Source organism: Suricata suricatta, chromosome 4 (genome assembly GCF_006229205.1).
Source record: "Suricata suricatta isolate VVHF042 chromosome 4, meerkat_22Aug2017_6uvM2_HiC, whole genome shotgun sequence".
In the NCBI taxonomy this organism is placed as follows: domain Eukaryota; kingdom Metazoa; phylum Chordata; class Mammalia; order Carnivora; family Herpestidae; genus Suricata; species Suricata suricatta.
The window spans coordinates 146,347,958-146,364,840 of NC_043703.1; the positions used below are offsets into that span (position 1 = coordinate 146,347,958).

Consider the following 16,883-nt stretch of genomic DNA (forward strand, 5'->3'; position numbering starts at 1 on the left):
CTGACAGCAGAGCATCATGGGGTCTCCAAGGGCAATTCACAAGGAGGTTGACTCCCCAGAGCAGCTTTCTCTCTGTGGGTTTCTTCTCCCCAGTTCTGGAGTGTTCTGGAATCTCCAGGCTGGGATAAGCCTATGGGGAGGAGTCGGCCTAGGCAGTCGAGGCCCCAGCCCACCTCCGAGGGGATGGCTTCTCTCTTAAAGTCCTGCTTAGAGCAGCCCGTGTCCCTGTGGACTGGTAGAAATGTGCAGGATCTTGTGACTCATCACATTCCAAGAGGAAGGATTTTGTAAAGGAATTTTCTCACGGCTGTGTCTCTGAGCTGGGGCTGTCGGGGCTCAGATGAAGCTGTAGTCTGAATGTTTACCCACTTGGGAGATTCATTCATTCTCATTACTTTAAAAATTTCGTATTAAAAAAAAAATAACAGTTCCACAAGACTGCTGCCCAGTCTCTTTCATTGGGGAAAGGGGTTCACTGGGGTAGGAAGAGGTGACCTCGATGGCGCCCCAGAGCAGAGCTGCTCAGGCTTTCCGTGCAGGGGACTCCCCCCAAGATGGAAACGTGGTGTGTTGAGTCCCGCCCGTGTAACAAGCACGTGAGGACGCCGCTGCCCCCACCCCCATCGGGACCACAGCGAGGAGCCAGGGGCTGCATCAGGGTTCCTGCTTGGCCTTCAGATCTGCCTGAGCTGGGAACCTCTTCCCTGCCTGTCACAGGTCAGCTGTCATGACTGGTGACGGTAGGAGAAGCCTTCCTGCCACGTGTGGTCGCGGAGTGTGGTATCCAAGGCGCTCTTTGTTTCTGAGACCCCATCCCTGTAGAGCCCGTGTCTTCTGGAAGCCGTGTGACACCTCCCTGATCGGATGTGATCCCCATCCACCCGACCTCTGTCTGCATCTTTATACGTTCAGCCTCATCTTCTGGATGTTTCTTCTGAACTGTCCTGGCCGGTACAGTCCCCAGCAAAGTGACTGAGCCTCATTCCTCTGTTCTTAGGCTGGGGTACAGCATTTGGGGTCTCAGAGGGCTGGGTCCCAGGGAGATCATGCGGCTGGGAGGTTTGTGATGGCCTCTCATCTGCTGACCAGAGGCTGAAGGGGTCAGGGTGAGGCGGGAGTTGTGACGTGGTGGCTCTGGGGAGCACGGGGGAGGCAGAGGGGCAGCCGGGGCGGGGAGGAGAGGCTGCGCAGGGCCGCTGGGGGGGGAAGAGGGGCCTGCTGGGCGGGCTGGGTTTAGGGAAGACAGCCCTGGAAGAAGAGATGCGTTCTGAAAGGAAGACCTTCCCCACTTCCCCGGGGGCGGGAGCCCCGAAACTTGAAGACTCCGGAGCTCAAGGCTCGGCATGGAGAAGCCCGTTTGTCACAGTCACGTGAGACACGTTGCAGACTCTCAAGCTTTCCCTGTGGCCTGCGTTTTCCCTGGGTCTGCAGTTCTGAGCCTATCGCGAGAAGCCGCGCTAATGAAAATGTTTTGGAGAAACGACAGCCTCCCTGCTTACGCCATCATGTCCTCCCCGCGCTGGGCGTCCTCCCGCCAGTGGGGGCCCCAGGGGCAGGACGGCGCCGCAGTCAGCTCCTGAGTGCCGGCCCCGTGCTGGGCTCACTGTGGAAGGAGAGAACCCCTTTTCTCAAAGACTTGGAAGAGCACTTTGGTTGGGCTAAGTGAGACATGTTTATATTTAAAAACGTGAAGCGGGAAATGTCTGAGTTGCGAGAGCTTCGAGATCATGGCCACTGTTGCGTATCAAGATGTGCACACCTTTAGATGTACTCCTTTCTTTCAGATCAGAGACGGGAACGGTCCGCACGAGAGTGCTTTAGGGCTGCTGTCCTGGTGGCAGCTTTTTACTTTTAAAAATGTCCAATATAGGGGCGCCTGGGTGGCTCCGTCAGTTAAGCTGCTGACTTCGACTCAGGTCAGATCTCGAGGTTTGTGGGTTGAAGCTCCGTATCGGGCTCTATGCTGACAGCTCGGAGCCTGGAGCTGCTTCAGATTCTGTGTCTTCCTCTCTCTGCCCCTCCCCTGCTTGAGCTCCGTCTCTCAGAGATAAAACTTAAAAAAATAATAAAAATAAACAAAAACTAAATAAAGACATTGGGTTACAGTGAGTATTGCAGGCTGGGGTGCGGGAGCAAAGCTGTCCTCCCGTTCTCTGCCCTTGCTCCCCCTCGGTTCCCTCTCCTGTAACAGTCACAATGACAAGATGGGCCTTGAGCAGATTAACCAAGATGAGGCAGATGAAGGTGCGCAGGTGTGATGTGAGGTGACTTCCCAGGCAAGGAAACCGAGGCTGGGAAAGGGGGCTCCTGGGCCCGGCCACACCTCAGGGTCCCCCGAGAGCGTGTGCAGACCACTGCCCACCGCGCCCGTCCTCGGAGCATCCCTGGGGGTGGGGCCGGCTGGGTGACTTTGACCCAGGTGACTGCGCTGCGTATTGAGCGCCCTCTTCTGTGAGCAGAGCAGCAACGCCTCACTCCCCAACCTTCCCCTGTAGCCGACCCCCGCTTGCTGGCTGGGGTCTCCTCTGGGCTGCAGCCTTGCCCTATCTGATTGGTGCCTGGATTTGTAGGCTGAGAGTCACCTGTGGGGCCCTGGCTGAGCTTCCCACTGCTTATTGCCGGCATTGGGGGACTGATGAGCTCCTTCTGAGCCTTGTGGCTATGGCTGCGTGGAAGAGAGTGGTTGGGGTGGAACGGAGCAACAGCAACCCTGAGGCCCCATTAGTTGAGGGATGTTTAGGGAATTGGGGGTGGGGGGGGGCTCTGAGAAACCCACAGCCCAGGGCTCCTGGGAGAATTCTCTAGAAAGGAGTAAGCTCACTGGGATGTGGGGAGGGAATTCCCTTGCCTGGGAGGGGCCTGCGGGACCTGCACGACTCTCCAGCCTGTGACCCATTTGCCTCCACATCACCACACAGAGGAGCTGAGAGTGCAGGTCAAGAAGGGGTGGGCAGGGGACAGGAGGCAGTCTGACCCCCTGGCCACCTTGCCTTCCCCCCAGTCTTCCCAGCAGGTCATCTCCAGGCCCCACCTCTGCCCTCAGAAGTGAGGTCTGATGGGGGCTAGTGAGGTCGGGACTACAGGGACTTTGGAGATGCGTTAGCACCCCCCCTACCCCCGCCAGCTCACAGAAGGTGAAGTGGGGGCTCAGGAAGTCTCCTGACCTAGCAGGTTGCCCGTCCAGCAAGGAGCAGGGCTCGTCCGGCTGGTTTCTGCCCCTGGAAGTGGAAGGCAGACGTGGGTCTTATTTTAAATTAGGCACAGCTTGCTGGAGGGAGTGCTGTGCCAGATGGATGGTTTCCAGTGAACCAAACCTGGGTCCTGTTATACTCTTCTTTTTATGTTTGTTTATTTTGAGAGAGAGAACAAGCACAAGCAGGGGAAGGGCAGAGAGAGAAGACACTGTCGGCGTGGAGTCCGATGCGGGGCTCAAACTCACGACCCGTGAGATCGTGACCTAAGCCAAAATCAAGAGTCGGACGTTTAACCGACTGAGCCACCCAGGTGGCCCTGATACACTCTTTGGGTAATAATCTTTGATAGGAGTTGGTTTGAACTTTTCCTGTTATAGTTGCCCTTATTCTACGGAGCAGGTGGTTTTCTTAGGGAAGGGGGAGCCCCGATGGGTAATGACAACAGTAATTCCTGACACAGGGCCGGCCTGCTCTACCCACCCTGTGAGGAGGACAGGCAGGGCCTGTTGGGGGCAAGAGACCCCTGAGCATAGAGCTCTGTCTGTGGCTCAGTGTGACAGCCCAGATGGTGGCCACGGCCAGAGGTGGGTCTGGAGCCTCCGGTTCAGGGTTGTTGATACCAGTAGGTATGGGGCTCAGGCTCGTGGCTCGTCTGCCTGCAGCTACTCCCTTGACCTCTAGGACCCAGAGACTCTCGCCCTGGTGACTGCTGTCTCTGGACTGTGTAGGTTTTGGCAAAGTGCTCCTGCTCAGTGAGATGCATGAGGTACACATCGACCTTGTTGACTAGGCTCCTGTGCCGTGAACTTGGGGGTGGGCAGATTCTAAGGCTAGACAGCCCCCGAAGGAAGGTGACCTCTAGGCTAGTAGGGCTCTCAGACCCGAGGTTGAGACCCGGGTGATCTGTGAGATTTGCTTTGACTCACCTAATGTAAATGGGCAGCTCTTTGGATTATCAGGTATTGAACAGGTGGCCTGAGGCAGTATTGATCCTCATTACTCAGATGGGAATGGCCAGTCATGTCCAAGCAGAAATTCAAAAGATGTCCCGTAGGATTTTCGAAATTGCCCACTTGCCCCATGAATCGTATAGTGATCGGGGCTGCCCACACCCAACGCAGTGAGTTGTTAGTTGCCGGAACCAGCAATGTAGGGAGCTTGTGAGGTCTGCATCTGGTGACTCAATGGACAGTATCAAGACACACGTCACCAACTAACAAACTCATTATTCAATGGGCCAGTGTTGAGTGCCCAGGCCCACAGGAACTTTCTGCTGGGGGTGGTGGGTCCTCAGGGTTAGCACCAATCAGCCCTGATCACAAAAACAGAGAGGAATATGGTGTAACCAAGAGTATCCAGAAAATTAATGTCAGAATTAACCTCTTGTTTAAACATATAAAATTGACTTCCCTGCATTTTCATCTATCCAGAATCCTTTATACTTCATTTAAGAGAATACTTTCTTCCCTGGGGCCATAAATGAAGAACTTCTGCCTCCCTACCCACAGTTCAGCCAGACTTCTGCCTGAGAAACCACACCCTTCCACCTTTCTGTGGGGGACCTCAGGGAACCAAGGTGGGGAGGGGGGTGAGCCGGCCTCAGGAAGTGGGAGGGGCCAGACCTTGTTGGAGATGGCTCCTGGCAGGTGGCTTGTAGAAGTAGGAGGGGCTAGAACCTGGTCCAGCCCCACATGGGGCCCGGTCAGGGTCAAAGACAAGGACCGGGAAATGAGATGTGGTTTGAATGTTCAGGTCCATATCCAAGGTTACCTGCAGCAGAAGGCAGTCCAGTCTGCAATCCCAACAGCTTGTGGAAATGGGCTGGGGACCACAGACACCTCGGGGAGCCTGGAGGGGGCCAAGGATGGAGGACCAGACTCTCAGTGCCCATGAAGGCCTTTGTACCAATGTACTGAGCTTGCAGGACAGAGGTCCGGTCCCACAGCTGCCCTGTCCCCTTCCTACGGCTTCCTCATGGGACCTCGGTACCCGTACCGGCCACCCCTCATCTCAGCCAACCCCAGCTGGCAGGTGGGGTTGGCTGGGAGGATGCACGTGAGTCCCAGACACATGTATACCTGCACCGTCACCTGGAAGGTAGCAGGGTGACTGGGAGTTGACCAGCACTGCATCACATCTGTGACATTCAGTACAACCTGCAGGTTTTAGGATTATACACCCCTGGCTAGTCGATCGGGGTTTTGTACACTCTCCTCTTGGCTAATCAACACAGCACCTAAGGGCACCTAATAAGTCCTTGGTAAGCGGTGGTCAAACAAATAAGAGAATGGATGAATTGGGTAGTGGAGGGACACCCAGGCCACACAGGCGCACAGGATTGGCCAGCTTAGCTGTGCTGTGAACAGCCCCATAACCAGCCTTCTAGGCCTGGGCCTCACCCGTCCAAGGTAAGCGAGGCTGGTCTGCTCCAGGGCCCTAAACATCCCATCGAGGTCAGAGGCTTGCCAGGGCCCTTCCCTGGACACTGGGCATCTTGGGGGTTGATTTTTGTTACCACCCACCCTCCTTTGTCCATCCTCTCTCCTGACCATGGGCCTTCACCATTGTCCTTTTCTCTCCTGGGGCACAGATCCTGGCCAACGTCTTCCTCTATCTGTGCGCCATCATGGTGGGCATCATGTCCTACTACATGGCGGACCGCAAGCACCGCAAGGCCTTCCTGGAGGCCCGCCAGTCGCTGGAGGTGAAGATGAACCTGGAGGAGCAGAGCCAGCAGCAGGTAAGGCCCTTTCCGGATGGCCGCATGGCCGTCTAGACCTGGGGCCAGAGGGGGGCCGGTTGGGAGGGGGTGGGCCCGGGGCCGGGCAGCAGGCCCCCCAGAGCTCCCCAGGGGCTTGGCGATCACCTGCCAGGGCCAGGTGTTGGCTGCCTCCTGGGCCTCTGGGCGTCACAGGGCTCCTCCCGACTTCAGGGAGCTTGTCTTGCTGGAAACCCTGTCCTGTCCCCTCCTCTGTGCCTGACCTAAACCTCCCCTCCTCCTCTGTTTCCCCCTGTAATTTAAAACTTTTTAAAGAACCACATTGGCCCAAGCAGTCATCGACTCCCTGCATTCCTCTCTCAGGTGAAAACGTTCTCTGTGGTTATTCTCAGCGCTTCCCCGCCCCCCACGGGCATCACTTCAGTAAGTCCTCCTCTGCCACCCTTTCCCGTCCTGTGGCAGATTCGCCGTGTGCACCTGCCGTGTACCCCGAGCCGTGGTGTCTGCGGGGGGTGGGCCCAGCCCGTAGTCAGGGCCCCTTCTGGGTGAGGCCCATCAACCCGCTGCCCTCCACGCAGGGCGCTAAGTTTTCTTCACGCTCTGTGCATCTCCTACTTCCTTCTTTTAAGTCCTAGATGAAGAAGTAAAACCAGCCCAAACCCTGGGGACCCCACTGTTTACATTTTTCCACCGAGAGAAGTGCCTCCTCTCCCTGTGTTTTGTTTACTGGCTTTACTCCAGCCCCACCCCGCACAGGACCACCCCGTTCTCATGTGATTCAGGCTTTTAAACAGTTTCTGGTCTGGATTCATCTCCAATGCCTTTTGAAGGTCTGCAGAAATCACATCCACCAACTTCCTGTCACCCATAGGTTTATTTCCCGCTGAAGCATGTCGTTTGTGTTGGTGCTCTTGGCTCTGAATTCACGGCAACTGCTGTTTTCATAGCGCCTGCCACTCAGGTGGATCAGGCCAGAGTTCCGGGGGCCTCTCTGGAGCCCTTGCCTGGGGGACCCCGTTGGTGGGCCTCCCCTTCTCTAGACGGTGCTCTTTGAAGGCACACACTGAGTCATTTGCTGATGAGTCCTCACTTCCTCTGTCCTGGGGATGTTTTCTCTATTTACCAAGAAGATCTGGAAGCTTCTGAGCTGGGCCTCAGACTCCCCGTCTTCAGAAGGCAGGTTTTAGAAAGGGAATCTGCCCGGCTTCCATTGCCACAAGGGGCCACGCTTAGCAGCTCATTGAATCCGCCTCCTTGTCCCCATTCCTGTAGCCCGTGGTTATGCCCGAGCTGCCTCTGCAGGAACGTGTGTAAAGAATCCCGGCTTTCCCAGCTTTAGAGCCTCTCGAAAGGCATTCTTCAGTTTGTTTTACATACGGGCTTCTTTCTTTCTGCGTCTCCCCTCTCAGATCGTGGAGGCATCCCTCTGGATTCTCTACGTTAGAAAAGAAAAGCTTGTGTCACCACTTACCTAGGTCAGGAGTTCTTTTTTCTGGAGTATTTGTGCCGCCTTCAGCGCACCTGTCGGTCTTGTCTGTCTCTCGATGTGTAGTTGGTATCATCCAGGACATCTGTCTCATCAAACAGTGCTTGGGGGGGGGGGGCGTCCCGGTGTGGCAGAGGAAGGGCCTGTGTCTCACCCGGCTCCCATGTTCTCTGCAGAGATACTGTGGACAAGTTATCCATTTCTTAGAGCCTCGCTTTCCTCATCTGCAAAGCAGGGGTCTTGATTTTCCAGAGGAGAAGGATTGGTACTTGTCCCATAGGTTTCCCCACAGACAGAAACAGGCAGACGCGCTTCGAAACCTCAAGAGCTCGGGAATGGTGGTGGCCAGGCTGAGTGGCCCAGCCACCATCGCTCGGGCAGTCTGTGATGGCCCCCGCCGGGCAGGGGCAGAGCCGGGAGCCTGGGGCCTGGCAGAGAGGGCCACTCCTCTGAGCCCCAGGCCTCCCGAACGCCACGCGGCCACCAGGGGGCGCCGCTTCGGCTCCACCGTGTTGCTGTATTGTGAGCAGTGGCAAAGCAGACACTGGCTCCAGGAGAGGGTCCAGGGAGGCAGAAGGGAGGTGCGCAGGGGCACAAATGTACACCCCCAGGCCTGGCTGGGACCCAGCGGGTGCCTGTGAATATCTATCAAGTGGAGTGAATGTGTCTTGCCCAGCCTTTGCCTGAGTGTGACCTTGGGCCAGTTCCTTCACCTCTTTGGGCCTCAGTTTCCCTACATGTAAAGTGTTACGAAGAATAAAACCTTTGGTAAAAATGGGATAATCTGCATGCGTCCCTTCGGGAATGAGAAAAGCACTGTTCCCATCAGGAGGGGCGGAGCTCTGCACCGCCCCCCCCCCTGCCCCCCACCACTGTGGGTTGCAGTTTGCAGGTGTTTTCCTTAGGACGCTTGTGACCGTGTGCTTGAGGTCTGTTTGCAGTCTTTCTTTCCATGTCCTTGGACATCATAGCTGTGCTGGGCTTCGGAAATAATTTGAGAAGTGTTTTCTCTTTCTAACCTGGGAGAGCTGGAAGAAGATATGGCTTCTTTTCAAAAGTAGAAGGACTCTCAGGGCGCCAGAGTGGCTCGGTTGAGCGTCCAGCTCTTGATTTCTGCTCTGGTCATGATCCCAGGGTCGTGGGATCGAGACCCACATCCAGCCCCGCATCGGGCTCCATGCTGACAGTGAGGAGCCTGCTTGGGATTCATTCTCTCTCTCTCTCTCTCTGCCCCCTCCATGGCTCATGTGCATACCCTCTTGCTCCTGCATGCTCTCTCTCTCTATCTCTCTGTAAAATAATAATAAAAAAAGACTCACAAGTGAAGCCCTGTGGCTCAGGAGTTTTCTTTAAGATTCAGTTTCCCTCACAGGCACAAGATTTTTGGTTTTTTGTGTAAGTTATAAAACGTTTTTGTTTTTTCAGGAACTTACCGACTTCATATGAATATGTCACATTTTTGACATGTTTACCCTCTTTTTATCTTTCTGTGGGATTTGTAGCAATATTCCCTTTTCATTACTGATACTGGTAGTTGGGCCTTCTATTTTGTTTGTTTGCTTGTCCTTAATCTATCTTGCTGACGTTTATTAATGTTTGAGCCTTTTCAGTGAACCACCTTCTTGTTGCTTTCTTTGTGTGCTTCCATAATGCATTATGTTTTTAACTTTCTCTTCTACTTTAAGGTTGACATATCATGTTCTTTTTTACCTTCTTGAGACGGAATTTAACTAACTTTAGCATTTTTCTTTTATGAAACACACTCCTGATGCTTGGATGGACCTCATTATGTGCTTTTGCTTCCTTCTACAGATTTTGATACATCCTGTTTCTGTTGTCATTTAGTTCAAAATACTTTCTAATTTCCACTGAACTATCTTACATCCCCCGGGCTATTTGAGGGTGCATCAATTAATTTGCAAGCATACAGGGAATTAAAAAAGATTTTTTAAAATGTTTGTTTATTTTGAGAGAGAGAGAAAGAGAGAGAGATCATGAGTGGGGAAGGGGCAGAGAGAGAGGGAGACCCAGAATCTGAAGCAGGCTCCAGGCTCTGAGCTGTCAGCACAGAGCGTGACTCAGGGCTCAAACTCATGTGCCATGAGATAATGACCTGAGCTGAAGTCAGACTCTTAACTGGCTGAGCCACCCAGGTGCCCCTTATTTAATTTTTTTTAAGTTTCTTTATTTTGAGAGAGAGAGAGAGAATGAATGAATGAATGAATGAATGAATCCCAAGCAGGCTCCACACCGTCAGCCCAGAGCTTTCACGTTCTTGAAGAATTCGCCTCAGTGTCACTTTTCAGGAAGGTCTGTTGGTTAAGTCTCTGCATTTCTAATTGCCTGGAAATGTATGGATTTGCTTTCAGTTTTGGAAGTCCCTTGTCTGAGGTAGAATTCTAGGTTGACAGCGCTGGACTCTGGGCCCTTTGAAGGCGTCCCTCTGTTATCCTGTGGCTTCTCCTATTTTTGTTGAAATACCGGCTATTCTGACACACTATTGCTCCTTTTCAAGTAACACGTAGTTTTTGTATTTTTGACCTCTGGTTGCTTTTATAGTTTGTCTCTGGTGTCTAGCAGATTCACAATGATGCGCCTGGCAGATTTCTTTTCAGTTACCCTGTGGGGTATTTGAGAAGCTTCTTAAATTGATGGCCTGATGTCTTTCATCAGTTTTGAGATTTTCATCCACTATCTTTTTGCCCCATTCTTTCCTTTCTTTCTAGGACTCTAGATGTCCTTTATCAGACATTTTTACCGTGTTCCATACATCTCTGGGGTTTTTTTTCTGAATCATTTTTTTTCCCGTTGCTTCAGACTGAATATTTTTATTGACCTAACTTCCCGGTTACTAACCCTTTGTCTGCTCAGTGCTTGAGCTCCTCTATTGAATCCTTAATTTCAGTATTGTATTTTTTTCATTTCTAGAATTTCCATTTGATTTAAATAAAAAACACATTCCAGGGATGCCTGGGTGGCTTGGTTGGCTAGGCATCCGACTTCAGCTCAGGTCATGATCTCATGGTTTGTGAGTTCAAGCCCCGTGTCAGGCTCTGGGCTGACAGCTCGGAGCCTGGAGTCTGCTTCGGATTCTGTGTCTCCCCCTCTCTCTCTGCTCCTGGTCTGTTCACACTCTGTCTCTGTCTCTCTTTCAGAAATGAATAAGCGTTAAAAAAATTTTTTTTTAAATTAAAAAGAACATATTCCACTTCTCTGGTAAACTTCTTCGTTTTGTCATCTATTCTTTGGAACATAGTAAACATTTTAAAGTCTCTGACAACAGCAGTGTCTGAAATACCAATGGGTCTCTTTTTCTCTATAGATTTTTGGTCCCATCTCATGGCATCCTGGCTTTAAACTTTTTTTTTTAACTAAAAATTTACTTAAAAAATTTTTTTTAAGTTTGAGAGACACAGAGAAAGCACAGGTTGGGAGGGGCAGAGAGAAAGAGGGAGAGAGAGAGAATCCCAAGCAGGCTCCGCACAGTCAGCATGGAGCCCGATGTGGGGCTCGAACCTGTGAAACTGTGAGATCACGACCTAAGCCGAGACCAAGAGCCAGATGCTTAACTGACTGAGCCACCCAGGCGCCACGCATCTTGGCCTTTTTAAAAACAAGCTGGATAAATTAAATGCTGAATATCGTGTATGGAAAATAGTGGCAGCTCTGAAGGATGTCGCTCCAGAGAGGACTGACTTCTCTTGCAGCTCACCTTGATCCAACACGGGGTCTAGAAGATACAGGGCTGGGTTTTAGTCCGAGAGCTGTTGTGCCTACTCTTAGGAAACAGTCCTTCAGGGGTCCTCACGCAAAGGCTGGTCCTCCCCTTGAGGGACCCTGGACTCCCCGGCACACTAAGACAGCCACACCACCCTTCGGTGTTAGCCTGTCAGCTCTCACTTTCTGCCCGAGTTCGTGGCCTCTCACCCCATGTCGCTTGGGGGTGAGCAGACGCCTTGTGGGAATTTGGGTAGAGAGAGGCTCTCTTCTCTCTAGAACCTCACCCCGCTGCTCTGCCTTGGAATCCTTGCTTACCAATCCTTGTTTTCCACCCCCGCGAAAGCTCCAGCCATTGCTCTCCGTCCATCCTCTGAACCCTGGCCTCAAGGGCACAAGTGACAGAGCGTGTTGTGAGTGAGCCCTCGGAGACCTGCCCCCTCTCGTCCTGCCACCCTAGTTGTTTGCCATGGTCTTCAGATGGCTATCCTCTCCCGCTTCTGTAGTTGGTCTTGGCTTAAGTGATGGTCTCTTCCATAATAGCGAGAAACAGGGGTGCCCGGGGGGCTCAGTCGGTTGAGCATCCGACTTTGGCTCAGGTCATAATCTCGCGGTTCATGAGTTCAAGCCCCACTGTCCTGGGCGCTCACACTTGCGTGCACACGCACCCCTGCTGTCCTGGGTGTTCACATTCGCACACGCACCTCTGCTGTCCTGGGCGCTTCTCTCCATGAGAGCCTGAAGCTTGCACCAGAGGTAAATCCTGCTCGTGAGTTTGGACCTGGGATTTGCATCCGATGCTTCCTGCAGCATTTTCTGGGCCACAGCGAGACCTGGCTTTCCCACCTTCTCACAGTGAGAGTTTAGAGCTCATGCCATTCATGGGGGGGTTTGCGGGTCACTTGAAGTCTGGACATGAAGATGAGCCTAAACACGGTGAAGCCCTTCAGTGCTACTAGCTTCGGTCACGCCAGCTCCTGCCCCGGGGTGTCGAGGTGGGGTGAGACCCGCACTGCTGCCCCCTGGGCCACGGGGCTGGCTGACTTCCTGGGAAGGTTGGCCAAGTGCGGACTGGGAGCAGAGACCAGCGGCCCCATCTCGCTGTCCTCCCCTGAGGGCCGCTGGTGAGCATAAAAATGAGATCACGGGGCGAAAATGTTAGAAAGGGCTGCAGAAGTTCCTAGAAGGAGATGAAACAGAAGCTGGTTTGGATTGGCTCCCGTTTGAGGTCACAGAAGCCACTCATGGTGTTTAAATGCCTTTAAAAAAAAAAAAAGCCGGATTAAACAAATTCTCAGCATCTCTGTTGCAGAGGGGACCCCCTGCATAATTTAGCCCTCGTGGTCCGCGGCCCACTTTGTGTTTGGTTGGCGTGGATTTAGCTTGTCCTCTAAACTGCCTTGGGAGGAAGCGCCATGTGCTGAGGGGAAGGCCTCCCTGGTGGCCATGTGGCCTCCGGCGGGCAGGTCCTCCCTGGGCCTTGTCCACCTCCTCAGTGAGGCCGAGGGCCTCCCACCCCACAGCCTCTGATTCCATTTTCTTTATTGTCTGGAGGTTGCGCGCTCACGTGAGGGTGCCCAGCCTCCTGCTAACGGCCAGCAACTCCTGACAGGTGGGCCACCAGCCGTCCTCCCCTGGCAGCTGCAAAGCAGCCCTGGGCCTTGGTGCGCAGGCTTTCCCTTCTGCATTGCCATCCAGGTGGGCATGTCCTGGTAGTGAAGAGATGTGGAGGGGGCGGTCTCTGATTCCAGCGCTCCCTGCTTTGCCTCCCTGGCTCCAGTCTCCTTTCTGCTGGGGCGGGGGGTGGTGGGACTGGCCAGCTCTGAGGTCCTTGCAGAGCAGAGGTCCGGGAGGGGGGCCCTGGTGTGCACATATCTCACTTTGTAGGCAATCTGTGGCCCTTCCCTGTGGCACAGGGCCGTCCAAGTGGACCTGAGGCCTCTGCTCCGTGGGCCCGGTGGGTGGAGCAGGAAGCCCAGGGGACCGAGGAACTGGAGGTGTTTTCCTTTATCCCCATGTGGCCGTACACCAGAGTTTAGTTGGGGACCTTGCAGGTTGCTAAGCGCCCCAGCTGCCACCTGGCAACGGCAGGCGTAGGGGACATCCCCCAGCACATACCTACTGCCGGGTACAAACTACAGATGTATGCTTTTCTGGACCTCACACTCAGAGTTAGCTTCCCAGGGAGTGGGACGTGGTTGAAGTCGAGGAAGCAGGGGGGACGGAGGGAGGACAGGAGGCCATAGAGGCCAGGACTTCCTTTAGACCACAATCCGTTAGATGGGGCCAGCCTGTCCTTGTCAGGGAAGAGAGGGCTGCCCTCTGTCCCCACCCTTCAGAGGTGAGGAGGGAGAGCCCAGGGCTGACTGCAGGGTTGAGTCTAGGCCGGAAAACCACCCGCCGGCCCCGGTGAGGGCCAGTGGGCCAGGCCATCCGCGTCCGGGGCGCCCGAGGGAGTGCGGCATCGGCTGATGCTGGGGGCTCTTCCATTTAGCTCCTGGGGGGATATGCAAGACAGGACCGTCACTTTCCTCTGCCTTTCCTTTTACTTAAACCCAGCGCCCAGGGTCACCGTGACCAAGGGGAGGCGTTTCTTCTTCATGCTGGAGCCTTTCCCTAGGTGCATGACCATGAGCATGCCTTGGAGGAGACCCACCCCTGTACCGTGAGAGTCACAGACTTCTCTCCCGGGAGCCCCCGAGCTTGGGACTCTGGTGTGCTGCCATTTCGTAAGCTCGGCTGTCTCTTGTCTTCTTGATGTCCCTCCTCACCAACCTCTGCCCACGCTGGCTTCCCTGTTCCCTTCGAGGCCTTTCGCTGTGAGGGTAAGGCATAGAGTGATCTTGCCCCTGAGCCCTGCTCTCACGAGAGGCTGGTGGGGAAGAGGGAGGTCAGGGCGGGAGAAAGACACACAGAGAGCAGCGGGAAGAACAGAGATGAGCTGCCTCTCGCCCTGGGGTTGGGCTTCCATTGTCCGTCCTGACTGTTGTCCTGGCAACAGTGAGATTGGGGTGGGGACCTGTCTCCTGGGGAGCCGCTGGGGGAGAGGAGGCTGGCGTGGAGCGGAGGAACGTGGTCCCACCGCCATGGCAGCTCTGCTGCGTGCGGCCCGCAACCAGGTTCTCCTGCTCCTGGCACCCGACGGGGGGGGGGGACCCATCGTCCACTAGACAGCCACAGAGGACCCCGCCCCCCAGCATCAGCCAAGAAATACTCTTGCTATCTGAGCTTCCTCACGCACCTGCTCGTGAATACAGCTAATATTATTAAGTTTTATTTTTTAGCCTTGAACGCATCTTGGTTTGAGAAAAGCCAAAGGCGAGTTTCCCCTGGCGTGGGTAGGCGTCCGTGCTTCTGTTGGTTCCGACCCCCCACTTCTTGGATTTCACAGAACGTTCTTCATTCTAGCATTTTAGGACTTAGAAGAACAAATCCATATTTTAGATACTGCAGGTGATGAGCCCATGGAGGACAGGTTGTTCTAAAGCTGGGGATGCTCCTGGCTACGGGGGGACATCTGTGTGCGGTAGACCTGGGCCCTGGCGGCGATGACAGCATTGCAGATGGCACTGTGCGTGGGCGGCGTGGCTTCTGAGCTGGGGCCCTGCTGGGCCCCGGGGGGCGTGGCCCTGACCACATCCTGCCCTGGCACTCTTATCCCTGGTTTTAGCGTCTGCTGTCTATGACCAGTGTGGCCGGGCTATGGGGCGTCCCTGCCTCTCTCTGGCTATGGGACCGACATCTTTAGTAATGGCATAGTTTATTGGACAGTTACCTCGTGTCAAGCCCTAGGGCTATGTTCTTACTGGATTATCTCATTTAATCATCGCAGTGAACCCAGGGAAGAGTTGGCACGCAGCTCTTCCTGGCCAGGGCTTCTGTTCAGTTCTGTTCGCTAGGCGTTCAGTTGTGTAGTGTGGGGCCTTCTAATACTTCTAATACTTAAAGATTTGGACATTCTATATAAACACTTGCATTTCTTGACCACCTTGGAAAATTTAAAGATCTGACAACACAGGGCTCAGGAATGACTTGCGTTCACGTCCTCGCCAGGCCACTTACTTGCCACGAGTCCTCGAGCCAATTACTCACACCCTCTGAGCCCGATTACTTGTCTGTGAAACGGGATCGGAATAAGATTGTTAAAAGGTCTAAAGGAGACCATTCCACAGATATTTGGGGCATTCTTCTAGGCACTAGGGATGCAGTTGTAAGCAGAACAGATTCCAGTGGGGGAGATAGGTGAGCATATGATATTAGAAGGTAGGACAGTGGCGAGCAAAGCAGAGAAGGAGCTAGGAATTGCCTGGCATGTTGCTATTTTATATGTGTGTCCTGAGAAGCCTTTCTCATAAAGTGAGATTCGAGTAGAGACCTGAAGTCGGGGCATGAGCCATGCCGTGTTCCAGGGACAGGGAGCAATAAATGCAGAGGCCCTGAGGTACATTCACAGGTATCATGGAACGGGTGCAGGTGGAGTAGAAGTGAGAGGAAGAGAGGTAGGAGGTAAGGCAGGGAGGTGATGGGGGCCAGGTCCTGGAGGACCTTGGAAGGACTTTTTTTTTCCCTGAAGGAGATGGGAGACCTTAGAGGGTTGTAGGTTGAAATGGATCCGTGTGGCTGCAGGTGGAGAAGAGACAGCAGTGGAAGCAGGGAGACCAGTTAGAAGCTATGTAGTCATTTTAGGGAGAGAGGATAATGGCTCAGACCAGGACCGAAGTGATGAGGGGAAGGATTCTGGGTGTTTCTTGAAGGCAGAGCCAACAGACTCCACTGCCAAGTGGCACAGGGGATGGGAGAGCCGGGAGTCCGTGATAGCTGTTGGGACTCAGCCAGGCGGCTTTGGAAGGGCAGGGCGGCTCGTGACAGAGACGGGAGGATGGTGAGAGGAGCCGTCCGGTGGGCGGTGGGGGGTCAGCTGAGTTGGGGATGTCTCACAGGCATCCGGGAGGATCATTGTCCAGAAGGGCTGTGCCTGCATTTGCAGACTCCTGCTGGGCCCTCCAGGGGCGAGGGGGATGGGCCCCCGTAGGACGGTGCGTCCCGTCCCCGCAGTGGGGGGAGGGAGGGGGCTCGGCGAATGCTGGCCACCAAGCAGCACCTGGGGAGCACTTATCATTTCTCCTCAAAGACAATAGGAGGTGATCCTGCTACCAGGCGCCATACATGAGTCCAGGACCCGCGCCCTCTCTTCTATCCCAGAGGCTCTCAGGGCCTTCCAGAAGCCAGCCAGAAGGGGCGCAAAGGAGAGGTTGTTTCCGCAGTGATGGCCATGATGTGCCAGCCAGCCCCGCTGTGTCCTGGCGAGCGCCGATGGGAATGTGATGCCACATGCCCAGGCTGCAGAACCCACACAGGACGGTGTCACCCAGAGCATCTGGCTGGGGCACAGCTGGGAGTCTGCTGTCCTGCAGCTGTGAGCGAGCGCAAAGTAGAGTGCATGGCGCAGAGCCTGCATCGGGGCCTGGGGAAGGGCCACCCACGGAGGCTCAGAGAAGTGTGTTCAGAGTTGGATTTAACAAGATGGATGGCTTTTCAGGCAGCGGGGTGGGTGCTGGCCAGTATGCGGTGGGGAGAATGGAGTCCTGGTCCTGGCATTAGGGCAGAGGTGGGTTAGTGAGGGCCGAGTCGAGGAGGCGAAGGGAGTCCTCCCAAGATGGCAGTGGCTCATCCCTTGTGTGGGAGGGAAAAAGTCAGCAGCTTGGCCAGCACTGCGGTGGGGGGAGTCAGGACCCGGCCAGCACTAGGGTGGGGGGAATCAGAGCCC

The 16,883-nt window shown here is 54.4% G+C and overlaps 1 protein-coding gene across 2 annotated transcripts in view; it reads left to right on the forward strand.

Annotated features, from left to right (window-relative positions):
* ADCY3 (adenylate cyclase 3) overlaps positions 1-16,883 on the forward strand; it is an 82,418-nt gene that overhangs the window by 37,305 nt on the left and 28,230 nt on the right. For both annotated transcript variants that reach the window (XM_029938194.1, XM_029938195.1), the window contains exon 2: positions 5,785-5,934. In XM_029938194.1, coding sequence (XP_029794054.1) covers positions 5,785-5,934 — 150 coding nt within the window. The remainder of the gene's footprint in view (positions 1-5,784; positions 5,935-16,883) is intronic.